At 38.9% G+C, this 23437-nt stretch overlaps 1 protein-coding gene across 1 annotated transcript in view; it reads left to right on the top strand.

Annotated features, from left to right (window-relative positions):
- Positions 1-716: 716 nt before the first annotated feature.
- Positions 717-23437, top strand: part of IL31RA (interleukin 31 receptor A) — a 56779-nt gene continuing 34058 nt past the window's right edge. The window contains exons 1-6 of the mRNA XM_043489189.1: positions 717-774; positions 5516-5691; positions 6295-6372; positions 12386-12503; positions 13691-13860; positions 20120-20271. Coding sequence (XP_043345124.1) covers positions 6318-6372; positions 12386-12503; positions 13691-13860; positions 20120-20271 — 495 coding nt within the window. The 5' untranslated portion in view covers positions 717-774; positions 5516-5691; positions 6295-6317. The remainder of the gene's footprint in view (positions 775-5515; positions 5692-6294; positions 6373-12385; positions 12504-13690; positions 13861-20119; positions 20272-23437) is intronic.

The following is a 23437-nucleotide window of genomic DNA, read 5'->3' as shown; positions in this document are numbered from 1 at the left end:
TCTGGCCTCTGTATCGTTATCTATAAGATGAGAGGAAAAATATTGCTGATTTCATAGAATTGTTGTGAAGATTGAGATAATTTCAAGTTTGTAGTACTATGCTTGACATGTAGTAAGATCTCCATATATATTTATTATATTAAGTCACTTAATTAGTAATTTAGCTGGCTTCCAGCCCCCCAGTTTAGTATACTTAATATTGGGTTGGTCAAAATGTTTGTTTTTCCGCAATACTGGATGAAAAACCCAAATGAACTTTTTGGCCAACCCAACACATGCTTAGGAATTATAAATCTCTTTTCAAGTTAGCTACCATTATTTTCTCTCCATCTCCTTCTTCATTTAAAGATCATTGCATGATAATATATTTCTGAAGCTAAACATACTCTTAGCATTTCACCCATTACCACCTGCATTTGTAAGGACTTCCTGTATAGAACATTTTAAATTTGGTCATTCCTTTTAGTTGTTTATGGCACTTTCAGATGGCACTTTTTCCTGTAAAGTTGAGTGGTCTCACAGAAGCAGACTTTTTTAAAGTTACAATAATGCAGTCCATTTCCCAGCAAAAGTGGGTAAGTGCCACCCTGGCTTGGGCTGGGCTTAAAAGCAAAGGAAAAGCCCTTGGACCAGAGAGGAAACACTTGCATAACTGTGTTGATAAATTACAAACCACTCTCCTTGCTCTCATTTGTGCTGCGGAAGACAGAGCACCTTTGATGTGGATCTTTTCAAACAGCAGAACCTCTGTGGGATACCACCCCACACAGGAAGGTGAGTATCAGGCCACAGAACCTGATAATGCAAACATTTGCAGATTTGGTCCCTTCTTCTATTATATGAGAGTTTATTTCTGCTTTCTTCAATAAAGTTATCGGTCAGAACTCACTGCATGACTTACTCTGTAGTTAGACTGGTTATTGATGTTTACAAGGAATATAATCTTCTGGCAGTAAATCTTTTTAAAATGCTGGTGCTAGGGTGGGAGATGGTGGAGGACAGCAATCAGGGGCTGGGGAAAATATAGGAATGTTAAAGATTTATCTTTCTGGGAACTTGAGGCTGTAGAAAATTAGACCTAGGAGATTCAGAAGAAAATCCCTGTGTGTAATGGCATTTTGTGGCAGGAGGACTGAGGGAGAGTAAACCACTACTAACTACTGCTTGATTTTGATGGAGAGAATCTAGGCTTTAGAATAAGACAAGCATCAGTTTGAATCCAGCCAGGGGGTCGCAAAGAGTCGGACACGACTGAGTGACTGAACTGAAAATGAAACTGAAGTCACTTACAAACTATGAGAGTTTTGGACTGATTATGTGATACTGTGAGCCACAGCTTCCATATCTGTAAAGTAGGGGTAATAATACCAACTCTGCAGGGATTTTAGGAAGGACAGATGAAATTTATGTAATGCAATTAGGACTTTGTAGACTCTTACTATCGCATCATACTTGTGTTTTTGCCAATCTTGCTGCTGGCTGTCAAAGTATTCATTGTGTGAAAGCAGCCTGAACCTCAAATGGGTTTATACTCTGAAACTGAATGCAGTTTCCTGATAACTCTTCTTAAAAGTAATTGAGATATAATTAACTTATTAGTTTCAAGTATACAACATAATGATTGAATATCTGTATGCAGTGTGACATGATCACCACATTAAGTCTAGTTAAGGTAACATATGTGGTGGCACTAATGGTAAAGAACATGCCAGCCAATACAGGAGATGTAAGGGATGTGGGTTTGATCCCTCGGTTGGGAAGATCCCCTGGAGGAGGGTGCGGCAACCCAATATTCTTGCCTGGAGAATCCCCATGGATAGAGGAGCCTGGCAGGCCCCAGTCCACAGGGTCGCAGAGTCGGCCTCAACTGAAGCAACTTAGCATGCACACATACCGCCATACATAGTTACAAAACTTTTCTCTTGTGATGAGAGCCTTTAAGGTCTACTGCCATGAAAGTGAAAGTTGCTCAGTTGTGTCCGACTCTTTGATACACCACGGACGGAATTCTCCAGGCCAGAATACTGGAGTGGGTAGCTGTTCCCTTCTCCAGGGGATCTTCCCAACCTAGGGATCGAACCCCGGTTTCCCACATTGCAGGCGGATTCTTTACCAGCTGAGCCACAAGGGAAGCCCATACATGGTTACAAAACTTTTCTGTTGTGATGAGAGCTTTTAAGGTCTACTGCCATAGCAACTTTCAAATATACAGTACAGTATTATTAACTAATATTAACATATTAGTCACCATGCTGACAGCTCTTAATCTCATCTTGATAAGGTGCATAAGCATTTCCTCACCCAAAAGGAAGATACAGTTAGTTTACTGGGCTGAAATTGCCAATATTTGACTGTTTTAGACTTATGAAAATAGCAATTTTGTATAATTCAACCTAAAAGTATGTTACTATCCCTAGAATTTACTTCTTTGTCCATCCTTTAAAAACTCAATTCCATACTCTGCAGTTTGTGGCACAGAATGGGTATCAGCACACATTAACTGAGTAAATGTATGAATGAATGAATGAATGAAAGCAGGGTCATATAGTGATATATTTGTGTGCAGGCGAAATCAGGTAAAACAGCCTCCAGGACACAGCCTTGAGTGGGAACTGAAGCTCCAAAGAACAGCCTGTGTGTGGGGTGGTGGAGGTGTTTGTGTGTGTGTAATGGGAGATTGCTAGAGAGGAAAACAGCCGTGCTATTGCTTCTGCTTGGGTGATAAGAGATAGAATGTGGAGAGGAAGGGATAGTTTAACATCAGCTGGCAAGAGCAGAGTCTCTTCCTTTGTTTTCTTGTCTCCAGCCACTGCTGTAGCCAGCAATAATTGGTTGGTTTCACTTCCAGTCATTGTACTCCTAACAGTAGCTACTACTTTAAAGATAAGTCACTAAAAATAACTCAAGTGGCATCACATTATGTTCTGAGTCCTTTGGTTCAGCATGGAATATTCATAGTGTTGTTTGAGAATTCCAGAGCTCCTATTGTATTCAAATCAGGCACCACTAATGAGAAGGTGTATATTTCCTAGGAAGTGCCTCCTTAGTGGAGACAGTTATTCAAAGCTGCTGCATTTTAAAAGTTAGTGCTGATAAGTCAGGCAATGAAGGTAATGGTTTAATGGTTCTCCTTAAGAGCTCAGGATAATCTTCGTGAATTTTCTGTAGCCCACAGTCTTGCTGCACCCAGAATTGCTCAGATTTGGGGAGGCTGATTACCGCATGTAAGACTTCATGAGACCGGTATGTTTAAACAGAGGAGGGTAGTCTTTTCTAATTACTAGAAGACTTACATCCTTTGTTCAGGATTTGAACTTTTGCTAAATTATTAATAATCAGAAATGGCCTCACAGAATCAGAGCAATCATGGAAATTTTGGGGTTTGAGGTATCTTTCATCAAGGCTGTGGTGAAGTCTAATGATTGTCCTGTTATGGAGTACAGCTGACCCTTGAACAACATGGATTTTAACTGTGTGTCTTGTTTTCAATAGTAAATACTGTCGTACTACACTGTTTGTGATTGGTTGAATCCAAGGTTACAGAACCTCAGATGGGGAGGAACTGGGCGTATGGACAGAAGTTATGTGAGTGGATTTCTGACTGTGTGGAGAGCCTGTGCTCCTAACTTTGGCATTACTCAAGGTCAACTGTGTGTCACTCCAGCAATGGAAAACTTCATAATTTCCTCCCATGGATACTTAGTCAGTTGTGTCCGACTCTTTGTGACCTCATGGACTGCAGCCTGCCAGGCTCCTCTGTCCATGGGATTCTCCAGACAAGAATACTGGAGTGGGTTGCCATTTCCTCTTCCAGGGGATCTTCCTGACCCAGGGACCGAAACTGCATCTCCTGTGTTGCTGGCAGATTCTTTACCCCTGAGCTATCAGGGAAGCCCAATGAACACCGATGAACACTGCCAACTTTTTTTCTGTGACCTCTCCTTTCCATTTCCATAGTCTCCTTCCATTTAGGATACATTTAGTTGAATAAATTCCTGCAACTAAATGACAGTGTTAATTTTCCAGATCCAACTATCTTGAGTGTACACCCAGGCTTCCTTGGAAGAAGTTCAGAGTGAACTCAAGTTTTTCAAATGCCATTTTACAAATACATTATTGGTTTACTCCCACAGTTAACTAGAATCACTTCTGTGCATGCATTTTGCTAGTTGCACTCTCAGTTGAACTTATTTCTAAGTTCCTGGGAGGTACCTCACATTTGTCCACTTTTACTACCAATAAGCAGTCATGAGTGGTAGTTCTCTGGTGTGTGAGGGGAAGTGGAAAACGCCCTGGAGGACAAACAGGTGTTAGGGCATTGTCATTCTAGCAAAGCTTATTGACTTCCCCAGTCATCAGCTCTTCCCTCTCTTTGCACATTCTGTGCTCTCCTTGCACTATGGTAATTACAGCACTTATCAGGTGACATTTGCTATTACTATCCGTGCTTCTGTTGCTGCAAGTAGATCAGTGGTTCTCAACCCTTTTCTCTTCTACAGCTTTGTCTCTGGGTATAATTTAGTACTGTTAGTACTGCTGTTTTTTGTTAAGGCTTTAAAAATTCACAAATAATAAGTGAGTATTCTCACTGTAAAGCAAAGAAGCAATAATTAAAATTAATTAAAATATTTAAGTACAAAATATTCAATATTTAATATTGATAAGATTTTAAAATGCAAAAGCCTGTGTTGGAATAACAATTTGAGCTTTAGCACTTATAATTGCTTATTTATTCAATCATTGAGACTGTCAGCATCATGTCTTGAATAGTGTCTTCATGACTGGGCCTCCCTCACTTGCCAGTATGCTTTTAGAACTTGTAAAGGCATGCTTTTTGGCTAAGAACCTGAGAAAATTAAGACATTGTGAATAGTTGGATGTTAAAAAGTGCTATTACTGGGAATTCCCTGGTGTTCCAATGGTTAGGACTCTGAGCTTCCATTGCAGAGGGCATGGATTCTGTCTCTGGTCAGAGGAGCAAGATCCCACATGCTTCAGGGCAAAAAAAAAAAAAAGAAGAAAGAAAGAAAGAAAAAATTCTATTCAAGGCCAAAAAAAAAAAAATCTATTGCTGTTATAATTAATTTTCAAAGAACACTTTTATTCTTCAATGAAAAATTTAAAAACTTCATAAATTTTATACTCATTTAAATCAAAATGTTTTTGGAGAGATTAGCCACAGCTCTTGAGTAACAAGCATTAACTATTGCTGTTATGTAACCAGTCTTTTGTTGTTTCATAATGGTATTTCTATGACTATGGATCCAAGTTCTCACTCTGCTTTATTTTGCCTTAGGCATTTTCAGCTAGTTAGGTGTTTCAACTGGTTTGTGTGTGAGAAAACGTTATCCCTGTGGTTTTTGTCCAGAAATGCTGCATTCAACTTTTCCTAAAATGATTTATTTTGCTGAAAACTCTCCTTTTCCCCCCATAATGGTATGTCAGCTGAAAATGTAGCATCATTTATTTCTTTCTGAAAGCGAGATATTGCCTTTACATTTGCTTTAATCCTTAGACTATCTCACCATCTCATCTGGAATGACGTGAGGCACCAGCAGCCTTTTTATTCTAATTATTCCGCAAACAATAGTGAATGTCTACCAGGTACCAGGCACTGCCTTCCACACTCAGGCTTCACAGCGAGAGAAGCTCCACTCTTCAGCAGCTCCCTATCTGTAGAGAAGCCAGCAGGTAATCTACTAAACACCATTCTGTGTGCTGCGTGCACAATACAGAAGGCGTGGAGGGCGGCTGGGGCACAAAGGCTGACCGACCGGCGGGCTGAGTCCATCTGGGAGCTCAGGGAAGGTGCTTGGAGAAGGCTAGCTTTGAGCTGAGTCTGGAAAGATGGATCACTTTGTCAGGAATAGGAAAGAAAGGACATTCTAGACAGAAGGAACCACATGGACAAAGCATGGAGATGTGAAATTGCATGGTGCTTTTGGGAAATGACGAGATGCCTTGTTTAGCTGGAGCGGTCAGCAACTGAGGCAGAGACTGGAGGACAGTACTGTCTTTCTGGAGTGTAATCTTGCTGGCTGGTGTACTTTTTGTATTATATAGTAGAATTGACTGTGGACAAAATAATTGACTGGGGTAATGGAATAATCACAGAGGGATCTATGTGATGCTAGCCAAATAAATATAACAAAACAGAATGTAATACAAAATATATAAAATAAAATACCTTTCCTCAAAATTCCCAGAATCTACTTGTCACTAGAAACAGAACTGTTGAGGAGAGACAGGAAACAACTAACTCTTGACTGATGATATTCTCTGTTCTCTTTTCAGCCTCCCTGCATTATTTGGGAACAATGTGGGCCTGGACACTGTGGACGCTCCCTCTAATCTGCAGATTTGGCCTGGCAGGTAGGTCAGCCTGTGCCCTTTTATGGATTATGTGATTCTTTTTGCCTTTTTTGGATAAGAGTTGTTAACTTGAGAACCAAGGGGCACCTGGACATGGGCGTTCATGGATGAACAATGGGGGATTTGTGAACTCCCTGAATTTGTGTGGGGTTGTATGTGTGTGTTGATATATACTTATGCATGTGCAAGTTTGACAAGATGATCTATCATATTTTCAAAGGGAGATATGGCCCTTTGAAAGTAAAGATTCACTGTTTTAGAGTAATAGTAGGTGATTATCTTGGTGATTCCTGTGTTAAGTGTGCATTGGTTCATGTAGGATACACACACAAAAACATATATACATTTTCACACTATTTGCCATAAATTTCAAGGGTATAAAGGGAAATGAAGCAACATGTTTCTACAATGGTCCAACTCAAAACTATGGGCCTAAAGGCCATATAATACCTTGTAGATTTAAGATGTATTACTTAGATCACATATTATGTTAAAAAAGATAAGACCAGATTAAAAGAAATGGTGACTGAACACTAGGAATGTAGAAAAGGCATGTAGTATAATTATTAGTCTGGTCAGGCTGCTCTATAACAAAATACCACAGACTGGATAGCCTAAACAACAGAAGTTTATTTTCTCACCATTTTGGAGACTGGAAGTCCAAGGTCAAGGTGTCTGCAGAGTTGATTTTCTCTGATACCTCTCTCCTTGACTTGTAGATGACCATCATCTTGCTGCCTCTTCACGTGGTCATCCCTCTGTGTATCTTAATCTCCTCTTATAAGGACACCAGTCAGATAGAATTAGGATACACTGTAAAGGCCCTATTTTAGTTAATACATCCTTATATGCCCTGTTTCCAAATGCAGAGCAGAGAGAGGGTAGGGCTTCAACATATGAGATTTGTGGGGAGAGACACAATTCAGTCCGTAACTTATCATCATCAGAGGTCACCCAGAAGGCAGTTGTGATCCAGAGATAATGAGAATGTCTTCTAGACCTCTGGCATACCTGGCCCACCTTGCAGGTCCCTGGGCTTATACTTGTGGACACTCCAGAGCTTTGGAGACAGTAGAGGCAGGTAGGGCTTGTGTCTCTGTCTCTTTCAGCCATCTCAGAAATCCCCAATTGCTTCCAACTGTTCAATTTAAAGTTCTGCTTATAAGCATCATGACACCTTTCCTCTCAACTTGTATCTCGGTCTTGTATCTCAGTCTTCTCTTACTACCTTTCATTAATACCATTTCCTGTATAACTGATTCCAGTTTCCACACTACTTCCCTTCTAGACAATTTTTCCCTCGGTCTCAGCCTTGCCCTTCTTTTATTTCAAGGCATTGTTCACAACAAAACTTAACTTTGCAAAGACACCAAAGAGATATGAGCATAGAGGGGAAGAAGGGAGATTGAGAAGATCTTTTTAATTTTGAAAAATGTTCTTTTTGCATGTAGGAAATTTGCTGATAAGCAAGAGCAGAACATTCTCCTGGTCCTTCTTAGAGGAAAATTCTGAATATTTCTGCTTATTTCTAAAAATAGAGGAAATAGTTATTTCTAGAAATGTAGCAACATGTTTATATGCTTTTTCTTAACATGTGGAAGGATACATGTGTGTGAGGGGCAAATGTAGCCCTCAGTTGTCCATGTGTAAAAAATAAACATTCTGTTGTAGTTTTAAATTTACACAAAAATTGTGAAGATAGTACAGAGAATTCTTATATGCCCTTCATCCAGTTTCCCTTATTGCTAGTATTTTATAATAGCATCGTATGCTTGCTAAAACAAAGAAACTGATATTAGCACATGATTATTAAGTACATTCCAGACTTTATTTGATTTCACCAGTTTTTCCTTAATGTTCTCTTTCTATTCTGGGATCCAATTCAGGGTAGCATATTGCACTGAATTGTCATGTCTGCTTAGTCTCTTCTGGTGGATGAAAGCTCTTTAGTCTTCCCTTTTTTCTCATGACTGTGGCAGTCTTGAAGAGTACTGTGAGTACTCTTGGAGTTTTTTGAAAAATAGAACAGAGGTAAAATGCCCTTCATTGCTCTATCACAATTATATAATGTTTGTGACAGTCTTTTGATGAAGAGTTTATATTCTAATTAGAGGTAAGTTGAATAAGACTTAAAATAGGCACACTAGTTGCCAACAAATAGGCAGGACAACAGATGTATCAGCCTTGCTACTCACTGGCAGTTACATAAGTTAGGGCAATTCAGACATATGGGATCCACACCAGATAACTGAGGCTGTAAGTAATAACTCTAAGTAAAGAAAGAAAGCAAAAATGAAACTGTTTGTTGATCTGGTTTTCCTTTTTATTCCAATTCCCCTTGACACCCTCATTTGTGATAAAACAAATCTACAATGCCCTGAGATCATATGCAGAGTTAGAATGTCATGAGGACATAACAAAGAGAAGAAGAGGGAAAATTACTCTTAAATGAATTCCTCCCCCAAGTCCTAAAATCTTGGATTTTCAAGCAAGCTATTTTTCACATGAGACAGGGAAAGCTGTTTATGCCATGAAAATAAACAAGCCTAAAATCTTAGTGCTTAAGACAACAAAGTCTGTATGCCCATCACCGGTAAGTATGGACCTAGACTGATGGAGGCTGTACCAGCCTAAGACTCATCATCTCAACATGGATTCGCAGGGTGTGCAGGGCAGAGGGAGGAGAGAAAGGATAATCATGTACCAGTGCTTTAGTCTTCTCTCATATCAGGGGCCAAAGAAGTCATGTTGCTATGCCCAAGGAAGCAAGGAAATAAAATCTTCCCGTATGTCCAGGAAGGGGAAATACTGATGAGCACTGGAAATGTTCCTGGGCATTCATTTTATTTATCATAAATCTCTTCTGTAACACCATAGGGGATCAGACTATGCCAACCCAAAATATACCACTTTGGCCATAAGGATTTATTTTGATTCGGAGTCAAATGAGAATCAAGAGATGCAGAAGTGAAGTCTTTGTGAAACTTCTTTTATTTGTTTAAAAGAAGAAACTTCTGAAAAGTGAGGACTGCTATAAATCTCCTCTCCCGGAGGAGTTTTATGACCGTGAGGAAGACAGAAAATCAGTGCCAGGATGGATCTGCACATGTAAACCCTGCTCCATTAGTGTCTCACATATATTTACCTTTCACAGTTTGCCACCCTTGAAAGCCTAAGTTTGTTTTCCTTTGCCCTGTCAGTTCTCTATAGATTTATTGGTTTTGTCTTAAGATGCTGTATCAGCCCAAGTTCTAACCACCTCTTTAAGTTACTCTTTATTGAGTTTTTGCCTGTATAATTTCACTGCATGCATTAATATAATGGTTTCTCTTATTAACCTGTCTTTTGTCAGTCTGATTTTACAGGGTCCTGGCTGGAGAACCTAGGAGAGTAAAAGGAAGCAGAATTTTTTCCTTCTCTATGCCAATATCAAATGGCCTCTGCAAGAATATTTCTGTCTTGCCATGTACCAAACAGTGAGAGTAAAACAAATGTAGCTCCTTAAAAAAAGCTCAGGAGAAGAGGAAAACCATTTTTACAACTCCTTCCTCTTCTGATATCTGAGGACACTGATGGTTCTGGTAACCAGAGGTTGGATTCCCCTCTGACTTACGGTGTTTATAGATGTTAATCAAAGCTTCTGAAAGAGCTAAAGAGAGATGTTCAAGGAAGAATAGTAAAGACCAGAGTTGACCATGGTTCGATGGGAATATGTTCAGATCCACATGGGTCTATTCCTGTGCTGTGCTATGCTAAGTCACCTCAGGCGTGTCTGAGGCTGCTCTGTCCATCTATTTCTACACTGGTTTTTTTGGTGGCTGTCGTTGGAATCAGCCTGTGCAAGACAGACTGAGAACGAAGGTGGAAATAAAATGTGACTGTAGGGGGCCATAATGAGAATAGTGCAAAACTAAACACTATTCTGAGGAGACAGGGAAAGGCATCTTATTTCTTTGTTTTCCAGCCAATGATCAACTTTGAAATCCTGCTAAGAGTTCATGTGCTGGTATGAGTAAAATGGAGGTGGAGGGCAGGCTAGCTTTGGATGACTATTTGTAAGGAACTTGGCCAGAGGACTAAAGACAGACCCACATGTACACACAAACACATCCAGCCAATATCTCTGAGCCAGAGAGTGAGTCAGTCAGTGTGAAAGCCGTTCCCCTGGGGACATTGTTGGCTAACCCTTGGCTCACCCTCTTGGAGAATTTTGCCTGTCCCACTGACAGTTGTGAAGTGTGTATCTGTTAATATTCTGCTTGCTCTCCTGAGGATTCCTGAAGGAGGGTTTTCAAGCTATGTGGGCTCTCTGAGGAATTACTGAGCTAATTGGTCTACCTTCTGATCTCCGCTTAACATGTAGTATTATTTGGTTCAGGTCAGTTAACTTTGGTCCTTTAAGCAGTTGGACTTGGAGATCACCAGCTTTTTCATGGTTTTCAGCATGCAAGTAGCACAGATAGAAAGTCATTGACTTAACTACTGACTAGTGGGTGTTGTCAGGATCAGGCTCATCTGCAGGACCCAGAGGAAGGCTTCTCAGGAAAAAGCTGGAAATGTGGACATGACATGAAGGCCCCTTGCTCTCCTTCACTCTTGTTTGGCACTCCCAGGGGCTGCTTTACCTATGTGGACAATTCTCATTTCTTAGACCACAGTCTCCCACATTGCAGGCAGATTCTTAACCATCTGAACCACCAGGGAAGCCCATGAATAAATATACAAATCCCGAAAGTCCCAAATCTAAGCAGTGAATACAACCTATTCTGAAACCGTTTATCACTGACTTCCTATTAGAAGGTGTTACCTCTGGAAGAGTTGAAAAGTATACATTAGTCAGATATGCAGATATATTTTATAGCATCCTTATCTTCTATGATTAAGCTAATCAGTTTTCAAAAAGTCCCTGCTCCCCTGGAAAGCCAGGCAAGCCCGAGGAAGGGAACAACATGGGCAGCACTTACATTTGTTAGCATTGTCTCAGTTTCTCCTGATTTATAGTGTTTTTCAGCTGATTCAGTCTCTCTGGGGTAACTGTGTGCAGTTCCAGAGTTTCTGCCTGTCCCCTACTCCTGCCTAGGGTGGTGTCTCAGTATATGATAGGGTTTACGTAACTTCAGAGTCCTGGTTTTTAAATCTGTGTGAGCAAGTCTTTGTTTTCCTCTGTTTTCCTCTGGACGGTCTGCTGGGGTCTTATCCCTTCTCCACTCTCTGCTGCCAGGCAGCCAGCTTTGCGTGGGCTTTGGGGTATCATTGCCAAACCCACTCCTGAAGTTCATGCCCCAGATGTTTGCCTGTGGTCTTGACATCCCCCTGTGCACAGAAGCCTCTTCATCTGAATCCCAGGCCTGATCTACAGCCATATCACCCTGAATGTGCCTGATCTCTTCTGAATCCCAGGCCTGGACCAACCCCACACACCTATACCCACCCCCAGTTCCTCACCCTGCGATACTGGGGACTTCTGAATCCCTGCTTGCTACTCTTACCTGTTCAGAGCTTACGTGAAGATCTTCACCAAGTCACCCTCTGCAGTGCTAGGACTTCCATATTGTGCTGGAGTTGGTGCTGAGTGGTACACGAGGCTCCAACTAGACTTCCTATGCCTGGTGAAATAGGCCACCAGCCCAAATGACCTCGGTTCTTCAGACTCCTGCGTATTTGTACTGTTGCACCAAGAACGCTGATATCTGAGTTCTTTGCTCCATCTTACCTTCACTCCCCTGCTCCAATATTTTACTTGCTACAAGTGATAGACTTTTTACCTCTTATCTGGTAGGAACTTCCTTGAATAAAAATATAAGAAGTGTTTTTTAAGTAAAAATCTAGCTGTTTAAAGGGAGTAACTGCAGAGATGGAGTTAGATTGCTTCCATGGCCCTGATAAGGAGAACCTATTATACCTAGGAGCTTACCAAGAAGTTCAGCTTTTGATTAATCTGTTTTCATCAAACTCTTCAATGCTGGCAATATTTATCATGCACTAAATTTACTGTGTTGGTGTCTTTTTCTAGACCTGCCAACTAAGCCTGAGAACATTTCTTGCGTCTTCTACTATAGGAAAAATTTTACTTGCACCTGGAGTCCAGAGAAAGAAGGTGATTTTGTATCATACACAGTCAGGAGAACTCTGTGAGTATGGGAGCTTGTGTGCTGTCAGGGGGAGTAAGGGGAGGAGGCAGAGGTTCCCACTTTAACTCATGACTCAAGTCGCTTAGACAGTACAATGTTTTCTCAATTATAGCTTCTAGATAACCATTATTTGCATCTGGTGGCTGGGGTGATATCTTGGTTATTTGCAACCATACTGATAGGATCTACAGCTAAGAGGGTAGGGAGGATGCTTGTATAACCATGACGCAACATTACCCTGTTGGCCATTTTTTGCACTCTATGATAACCATGGAAAACCCTGAGATCCTTTCTGCTTTCAAAATTCCATGATTCTATATTCCTGTATGTTTAGTCTCTGCTCCCTCACCCCTGACTTTACAAATCCTTACAAAGTGGGCCCCCTCTTCTGGTCTCAGCCTGTTTCATCTCCCACATAGTCCCTAGAGGACTATAGCAATACCCACCTACTTGATTCCTACCAATATGTGTATTGTTTTCATTAAGTTATAGCTTGATAGGGTTTAAGTTATCTATCTAAGAAAATAATTGTAATGAGTTTTCTGAAAACAGTGTACACCAGTGGCAAAAAATTCAATCTGAAAAATATGAAGAATATAAAAAATCACCCAAAATCCCACCACCAAAGGTAACAATTTTTAACATTTTGATGAAGGCCTTTCTAGACACCTTTAAGAAGAGTTATGTAAATATGTAAGTTCATATTAATGTAATCATTATTTATATAATATGCATCTTGCTTTTTTTCACCATTAATAGAGTACCAGGCATCTTTCCCTATCAATAAATATAGTTGTATTAAAAACCATAATTTTAAATTCTATTTATGTATCTACTGTAATTTATTTAACAAATTCTTTTCACTTTTTTCTTTTAAGAATCAGTTCTCAAGATTAGAATCTGAGATTTTCAAGAGCCTATTCATTATTTCTTACCAATAGGAAATATGTTATATGACTGTAACTTTTGATGGACTTACAAGATTCCCAGGGAGGTCTCCATGGTAACTTTTCTCTCTCCTCGAAGGTGAGGAAGGAATCTGGAGAGATAAACATCAGTTTCTGGACTATACAGTTCTCAAGAGAGACCCAGAAGGAAGCTACCAAATACATGCTTAATATATTAAATATGCTTATGTTTCTAATCTGCTGTACTAAACTAATGCTGAATCATTTTTTCCTTCAAAGGTATTATTTACATGAAAATGATACTTGTAATTCTACAAGTGAAAATGGCTCTTCATGCTCTTTTTATTCAAGATTAACACCACCAGATATTTACATTATTCAAGTGGAGGCTCAAAATGCATACGGTATAATTAAATCTGATGTAACATATTGGGACTTATATACCATAAGTAAGTGTCACTTTATATTCTTATGTACTTTTTTATTAAAATATGCCCTCTTCTTTTTTTTAAAAGAGATATCTGTGAACTAAAAAGTAGGTTCACAGCTCAAGCATATAGTAGGTGTATGTTATGGATATATGGAAAATTTGTCTTCTTTTGAAGAAGGAAAAGAGAGGGAGGGTCAGAGGGAAGATGAAAGGAAGGAAGGAGGAATTGACCAAAAAAAAAAAAAAAAAAGAATGAGAAGAAACATTTTGCTGGTCCTTGATTTTCTTTTGCAGTTTGTACCATAAATTATATTAGAAGAAACAGTGTTTCTCCCTCAAAACACTGTTGCTCCTGTAGGAGAAAGTAAAACTCTTATTTTAAAAAATATCTCACTGGTTGTTACCTTTTAAATTCTTTTTCAAAGAGTAATTTTTACTGTTTAATTTTAAAATAATATCATTTGTGAGATATAATTCACATGTGATTAGATTCACCTTTTTTGTTAATTTATTTATTTTTAACTGGAGGATAATTGCTTTACAATATTGTGTTGGTTTTTGCCATACCTCAACATGAATCAGCCATAGGTATACATATGTCCCCTCCCTATTGAACCTCCATCCCATCTCCCACTCCAAAGATTCACCGTTTAAAAATGGCAATTCACCAGTTTTTAAAAATCATATTCACAAAGTTATACAAATATCATCAGGATCTAGTTCCAGAAACTTTTCATCACCCCTCAAAGAAACTTCATGCCCATTAGCAGAAATCCTTAATTCCACCTTCCCCTTGGTCTCTGGCAGTCACTAATCTATTTTTATGTCTTTATGGATTTACTTATTTTTGAAAATTCATATAAATGTAATGATACAGTATAGTCTTTGTATCTTATTTCTTTCACAGCATAATGTTTTAAAGGTTCAATCCATCTTGTAGCATTTATTCCTTTTTATAGCTGAATAATAATCCATCGTAGGGATATATCACATTATGTTTAACCACACGTTGGTTGATAGACATTTGAGTTGTTTCCACTTTTTGGTTATGAATGCTGCAATTATAAATATTTGTGTACAAATTTTTGTGTGGATATAGGCTTCAATTCTCTTAGATATATACATAATGAAATTGCTGGGTCATATAACTCAGTCTTTAACTTTTTGAGGAACTGCCAAATTTTACCAAAATGGCTGTGTCATTTCACATTCCCACCAGCAATTTGTAAAGTTACTAGCTTCTCCATATCCTCGCCAACACTAGTTATTGCACTTTTTTTTTTTATCATAATCATCCTACTGGGTATTAGGGAATTTCCCCGATGGGTATTACATCATACCTCACTGTTGTGATTTGCACTTACCAAATAATGAATGATACTGAGCATCTTTTCATGTGCTAATTGGCCATTTGTACATCGTCTCTGGAAAAATGTTAATCCATGTATTTGCTGATTTTACAATTACGTTGTCTTTTTATTGTTCAGTTTTAAGAGTTCTTGTTGCAAGGAGCAGTGCTTTGCAGCATGTGAGATCTTAGTTCCCCTACTAGGGATCAGCCTGAGCCCCCTGCAGTGGGAGAGTGAGTCCTAATCACTGGATTGCCAGGGAAGTTCGAGTTCTTTATATATTCTGGGTGTCAGCTCCTTATAAGATATGTTTTGCACATATTTTCTTTCTTCCTGTGGGTTACATTTTCAATTTCTTAATGATGTCCTTTGAAACTAAAACATGATTTAATTTTGATGATTTTATTATAATTTATCTATTTTTTCCTTTATTGCTTGTGCTCAGGAGTCAGAACGAATAAACTAGTGCCAAACCTGAGGTCACAAAGATTTCTACTCTGTTTTCTTTTAAGACTATAGCTTTAGCTCTTACATTTAGTTCTATGATCCTTTCTGAGTTAATTTTTAAGCAAAATTAACAAACTTTATATTCCTGAAATAAATCTCACATGGTTGTAAGTGTACAATGCTTTCTATACGTTGCTGAATTTGGATTGATAGTTTTTTTGTTGAGGACTTTTTCTATCTTCATAGGGGATATTGGTCTGTTGCTTTCTTTTCTTGTGATATATTTGTCTGTTTTTGGCATCATGGAAATACTGGCCTCATAGAATGAGTTGGAAAGTGTTTCCTGGTCCTGTTTTATGAAAAAGTTACAGGGATCAAGACCATCTGCAAGAAAAAGAAATGAAAAGAGCAAAATGGCTGTCTGAGGGGGCCTTCAAATAGCCATGAAAAGAAGAGAAGCAAAAAGCAAAGGAGAAAAGGAAAGATATACCCATTTGAATGGAGAGTTCCAAAGACTAGCAAGGAGAGATAAGAAAGCCTTCCTCAGTGATCAATGCAAAGAAATAGAGGAAAACAATAGAATGGGAAAGTCTAGAGATCTCTTCAATAAAATTAGAGATACCAAGGGAACATTTCATGCAAAGAAGGGCACAATAAAGGACAGAAATGGTATGAACCTAACAGAAGCAGAAGATATTAAGAAGAGGTGGCAAGAATACTCAAAAGAACTGTACAAAAAAGATTTTCATGACCCAGATAATCATGATGGTGTAATCACTCACCTAGAGCCAGACATCCTGGAATGTGAAGTCAAGTGGGCCTTAGGAAGCATCACTATGAACAAAGCTAGTGGAGGTGATAGAATTCCAGTTGAGCTATTTCAAATCATAAAGATGATGCTGTGAAAGTGCTGCACTCAACTATGCCAGCAAATTTGGCCACTCAGTAGTGGCCACAGGACTGGAAAAGGTCAGTTTTCATTCCAATCCCAAAGAAAGGCAATGCCGAAGAATGCTCAAACTACTGCACATTTGCACTCATCTCACCCGCTAGTAAAGTAATGCTCAAAATTTTCCAAGCCAGGCTTCAACAATACGTGAACCATGAACTTCCAGATGTTCAAGCTGGATTTAGAAAATGCAGAGGAACCAGAGATTTGATTGCCAACATCCACTGGATCATCAAAAAAGGCAAGAGAGTTCCAGAAAAAGGAAGAGAGTTGCCATTTCTGCTTTATTGACTATGCCAAAGTCTTTGACTGTGTGGGTCAGAATAAACTGGGAAAATTCTGAAAGAGATGGGGAATACCAGACCACCATGACTGCCTCTTGAGAAACTTTGTATGCATCAGGAAGCAACAGTTGAACTGGACCGGAATAACAGACCCTGGTTCACATAGCGAAAAGGAGTATGTTAAGGCTTATATTTCACCCTGCCTTTATTTACTTATATGCAGGAATTACCATTCCTGAGAAACACTGGACTGGAGAAGTCACAAGGCTGAATCAAGATTGCTGGGAGAAATACAATAACCTCAGATATGCAGATGACACCACCCTTATGGTAGAAAGTGAAGAAGAACTAAAGAGCCTCTTGATGAAAGTGGAAGAGGAGAGTGAAAAAGTTGGCTTAAAGCTCAACATTCAGAAAACTAAGATCATGACATCCGGTCCCATCACTTCATGGCAAATAGATGGGGAAACAGTGGAAACAGTGGCTGACTTTATTTGGGGTCTCCCAAATCACTGCAGATGATGATTGCAGCCATGAAATCAAAAGACACTTGCTCCTTGGAAGGAAAGTTATGACCAGCCTAGACAGCATATTAAAAAGCAGAGCCATTACTTTGCCAACAAAGGTCCATTTAGTCAAGGCGTGGTTTTTCCAGTAGTCATGTATGGATGTGAGAGTTGAACTATAAAGAAAGCTGAGTGCAGAAGAACTGATGCTTTTAAACTGTGGTGTTGGAGAAGACTCTTGAAAGTCCCTTGGACTGCAAGGAGATCCAACCAGTCCATCCTAAAGGAAATCAATCCTGGGTGTTCATTGGAAGGACTGATGTTGAAGCTGAAACTCCAATACTTTGGCCACCTGATGAGAAGAGCTAAGTCATTTGAAAAGACCCTCTTGCTGGGAAGGATTGAGGGCAGGAGGAGAAGGGGACGACAGAAGCTGAGATGGCTGGATGGCATCACCGACTCAATGGACATGAGTCTGGGCAAACTCCAGGAGTTGGAGATGGACAGGGAGGCCTGGCGTCCCGTGGTTCATGGGATCGCAAAGAGTCGGACACAACTGAGTGACCGATCTGAACTGAACTGAACTGAAAGATCAGTGGTAATTTGTCTTTAAACCTCTGGTACATCTCAGCAGTGTAGGTATCTGGGCCTCAGATTTTCTTTTTGTGAAGTGTTTTGACTTGGGTTTCTTTTAAAAACATTTTTAGGAACTTCCTTTGGAAGGCTTACATCACACTGCTAACATTGGCTCTACCTCTTGACGATGGGCCTGAAAGGGGCAAGGTTTTTAACTTCTTAAACACATACTTTTATTTTATTATTATCTTTACTTTCTTAAAATGAACATATATTACTTTAGCAATAATGTAAATTGATGGAAAACAGTATGAAAGTTCAAAAAAAATTAAAACTGCAACTACCATGTTAAAAATACAACTACCAAATTAAAAACTACAACTACCAAATTAAAAATACAACTACCAGCAATTCCAATTCTGGTATTATCTAAATAGGATCTTATTAGGATCTTAAAGAAATACTTGCATTTCCATGTTCATTGCAATATTATTCACAATAGCCAAGATATAGAAACAGCCTAAATGCCCACCAACAAGAGTCATGAATAAAGAAATTGTGCTATATATATACACTGCAATTACTGTAGCTATTTTGGAAAGCAAAACGACATTTTGTGGAAAGTAGCCCTAAAAATGTTTATGTTGTTGTTTGTTGTTTAGTCACTAAGTCATGTCCAGCTCTTTTGCAACCCCATGGACTCTAGCCTGCCAGGCTCCTCTGTCCATGGGATTCTCCAGGCAAGAATGCTGGAGTGGGTTGCCCTTTCCTTCTGCAAGGGATCTTCCCAACCCAGGGATCAAACCCACATCTGCACTGGCAGGTGGGTTCTTTACCACTGAACCACCTGGTAAGCCCCCAAATGTTTATACCTTTTAATTGAATCCTTCTGTCCTAGAGGATCTAAGGAAGCCATGAGAGATGTGGACAAGGATACAACTATTATCCACTTATGTGTTCACTTAACAAATATCTGAAATCTGCTAAGTGCCAAGTGTTAATCCAAGGCCTTGTGATCAAGTCTCTTCTGTTCTCAGAGGGGCTTTAAAAAGAGGAATTAGAAACACTATGTACACTAATAGAGAAAGTGTCAAATTCTGTTCCTCTGTAAGAGAATATTATGAAGCTTTGAATACATGTTTTGAAAAATTTTAATGCAAAGGGATGTTTGCTGATTTCATAATGTTTTTCAAAAAGACAAAAGATTTATTTAGCATAACATCAATTTTGTTTTAAAAAAATACAAATTCTTGTATAGGAAAAAGCCTGGAAATACACCAAAATGCTAATCAGGATGATCTCTGGTTGATGGCAAGGAGGACATGGCAACCCACTCCAGTACTCTTGCCTGGGGAATCCCATGGACAGAGGAGCCTGGTGGGCTACAGTCCATGGGGTCACAAAGAGTCAGACATGACTGAAGCAACTTAGCACGCATGCTGGTTGATAGAATTATGGTTGACTACGTTTTTCTTTGTAGTTTTTCTATATCTAAAAAATTTGGGGAGGACTTCCCTGATGGTCCAGTGGTCAAGGCTCCGCCTTCCAATACAGGGAGCGTGGGTTCGATCCCTGAACAGGGAACTAGATCCTACAAGCTACAATTATGAGTTCTCATGCTGCAACTTAGACCTGGCACAACCAAATAAATACATTTAAATAAATAATTTTTGAAATGAGCCTATATTACTTTTATAACCCCCCCCCCGCCCCCGCCACACACACACACATTTTCAAGGAGAGATATAGGGTGAGAATGTTTGTAGTGTTCAGGGGAGATAAGAGGTACTTTCTACTGGGCACTTCTTCATCCTGGGGGTCAAAGAAAGAGAGATGGGGACAATAGACAAGAGGAACAACCCATTCTCTGGTCATGGAGTTTCTTTTTACCTCCCTTCTGTTTGACAAAATATCTCAACCAGTCAGTAAAAGGCTGATTTGTAAAAAAAAAAAAAAAAATCGCAGAAATATAGCCTCTCCTCACTGGACATTCTCTTTTGAAGGAATGGGAGGTGGCAGCATTCTTTTTGCCCTGCTTTCCTAAAGCCTTGTGCATACACTAAATCACTAAATATGCACCATCATTTCCTTTGCGATTCTGGCTGGATGTTATTAGCACTTTCTGGTCTTTGTGCAAATACAAGAACTGTATGATTTTTATTTTCAGCTAAAATCGAGCCTCCTAAGATTTCCAGTGTGAAACCAGTTTTGGGCCTCAAAAAAATGGTTCAAATAAAATGGACACAGCCTGTGTTGGCACCTAAGTCATCTGCTTTAAATTATACACTTCGATTCAGAGCAGTAAATAGTACCCACTGGGTAAGTTATGCCACTATAATGTTTCTCAGAGAATTATTGATGTTTGTTGATCTGGAATCATTTTTTCTATTTTCTACATTTAAAATAGAAGATAGACAATAGTGAATATTTTTCTCCCCAGTTTCCCATTTGGGCCTTTTAGATTGGAAAAGTGTTTTACTATATGCATCTTGCATTCTGAACATAGGGGCATACAAAAAAGTGAGAAATTTATTTTTGCGTTTCATCCTGTTTTGTGTCTAGCTACGTTTGTTCTTGAGAGTCTATAGCTTGGGAATTTCGTTTTAAATTGTTCTAAACTTTGTGATCTATAACACATATTTAGAAAAGTGAACAAAATATAAATATTGCATTTAACAAATTATGATTAAGTCAGTGTGCATGTAAAAACCACTGATATAAAAAATAGCATGCGATAGCCCCCTGCCTACCTTTTTCTGATGACACACTCCTCCTGCCTTTAGAACTAATGATTATCCTAATTTTCATGGTCATTGCTTCTTTGCTTTTTATTATGGTATTACCATGTAGTCCTGCATCCCTAAACAATGTAGTTTGAGATGGTATATAAATGGAATCCACATACTTTGTATTTTCTTTATGTTTGACTCCTCTCTCTCAATATTGTGCTTTTAAGATCCATTCATGTTTTACAGTGCTTGAGTTTATACATTTTTATTCCAATGTAGTCTTCTGTTGCATGTACACAATGGAATTATGGCTTTGATTTGCATTTACCTGACTTTTAATGAGATTGTATGTCTTTTCATGTATTTATTGGCCACTTGGAATCCTTCTTTGTGAAGTATTGATTTAAGCCTTTAGCACACTTTTTTTCTGTTGGAAGATCTGATTTTTTAATTGACTTATAGGAGTTACTTACATATTCTGTTTATGAGTCTTTTATTATTTATGTGTCTTGTAAACATCTCTTACTATGCAGCTTGCCTTTTCACTTTCTTAATGGTAACTTTAGAGGAACAGAACTTCTTAATATGAATACTGTCAAATTTTATCAAGCTTTTCCTTTATATTTATTGTCTTTTGCATCTTGAGAAATATTTTCTTACCTCAAAATTCAGAAATAATTATATTTCCATAATGCAGTCTGATATTATATCAACTTTCTATTTCTAACCAACTTACATTATTGACTCTTAGCTTCCAGCCAATTAAATCATTTAAATCTTTAAGACTTCCCCCCCAACACACAAAAGATTTTCTAGTAAGAACATTTCCACTGTCTTATAACTTATCCCTTTTTAACCTAAAATGCTGATGTTTTATTTATTCCTATTGAATTTCTTCAGGTTGGTCTTATCCATCATTTTGGCCTATTGAGAATCTTTATTCTATTACCCGAAGCTTGTAGTTAATTTTCTACTTTCTAACTTTTCAATAAACTTTAGAGTTAACTTTTTACTTTCTAATTTTTTTAAATATCTTCAGATTTGATAACATTTTTATACCTTCATCTAATCATTGATCAAAAAGAATGACTACATCGGAGCCCATCCGAAGACATCAGCCTCTCCTTTGTGCTAAAAGAAGCTCATTTACTCAAGCCTCTTTGAATATAGAAGACCACCACAATCATTCAGCGTGCTTTTTTCATCTTGGCCATGAGGCCATCACTAGACTTTTTCCTTTCTGAAGCCATGGTACTATATCTATTGCATCCTCCACCAGACTAGAATTCTTGCAGAAAAGAAAACTGGTTAAGTTTCACTTGTCTTATATTCAAGTCAAGAGAAATAATGAGTTCACTCTTCCTCTCAGCTTCTTTTCTGTGCCAACTCTGGATCCATTCTCCTAGAACTGACTATATGAACATAAGACTCACTGACTGGTAGTTTCTGGAACCCAGAAAGGAACCCCTAAGTAGGGCACTCCCCAGCACAACATAAGCTCATCTTCATACCACATAACATGGGCTCAGTGAATCTGAGGAACTTCTGTGTGATCTACTGTCTAGCAACTCTTGGTTTCTTTTGTCTGATCCCAGAGTCCTGTGACTACTTTGCAAAATCCAACAAGAAATAGAAGCCAGGAGCTATATTCCTCTGGAAAATTACTAAACCATTTAGAATACTAAGTGAGGGCAACACATGCAAATTACTTCAATCCCTAGCATCCTGTATCCCACCTCTTTGAAAAACTTACCTGCATCTGTACTCATCTTTGCCTCCTTCCTTCCAATCCCTTGGAAGGAAGAGGTCCTTCCTCCTGCTAACCTGGAGAAAGTGGGAAGGAGAGTGGAATGTACAACCAGAATCTCTCTCCTTTCAGTTCTCAAACATAACCAAGTCTAATCAGTTCTAAATCCAACTAAACCAATCCAGTCTTCTCTGGATGGTTCTCATCCCATTGTCAATGGAAAAAGGTCTAAATTCTTAACCCTCCAAGGCCTGGCCCCTATCAAGCCCTCCAAACTCATCTTCCATCTTGCTCTTGCTTCTCTAGTAGTTCTGAATTGCGTTTCCCTTGTGTCATGTCATTTCATTATTCTGTGCTTCTGCCTAGAACAGCTCTATGCTTTGTACCTCTCCTCTTGGCCTAAACCTTGCTAGAGTCACTCATCTCTCAGAACTCTGGTCTGACATATTTTCTTCTGGGAGTCTGAGATAGGTACTCCTCCTCTGTCATTGCACTTCACCTAGTCACTTAAACTCACCTCTCCTCATATTTGATGATAAGTTCCTCAAACACAGAGACCTTGATTTTCATCTTAGTATTCTCATTGCCTGCCATATGTGCTCAACAAATGTTTAGTTAAACTAAACCACATAAAAACCAATTCCAAAATCCCAATATGTTCATATAACAAGACTCATATTTGTGTGATGCTAATATATGGGTTTGCTTCCCAAGTGGCTCAATGGTAAAGAATCCTACTTGCCAATGCAGGAACTGCAGGAGACTTGTTTTCAATTCCTGGGTTGGAAAGATCCCCTGGAGGAGATAACGGCAACCCACTCCAAGATTCCTGCTGTGATAATCCCATGGACAGAGGAGTTTGGTGGGCTACAGTCCATGGGATTGCAAAGAGTCAAATATGACTGAGTGACTGAGCACCCATGCACACAATATATGGGTTACAGAGTGCTTTTTTATATTCCAAGCTACTTAATCCTTGCAAATACCCTATAAATTGTTGTTGTTTAGT

The sequence above is a fragment of the Cervus canadensis genome, chromosome 16 (assembly GCF_019320065.1).
Source record: "Cervus canadensis isolate Bull #8, Minnesota chromosome 16, ASM1932006v1, whole genome shotgun sequence".
Classification (NCBI taxonomy): Eukaryota; Metazoa; Chordata; class Mammalia; order Artiodactyla; family Cervidae; genus Cervus; species Cervus canadensis.
Note: the sequence above shows the minus strand (reverse complement) of the source record. Positions and strands in the feature narration are given on the sequence as shown.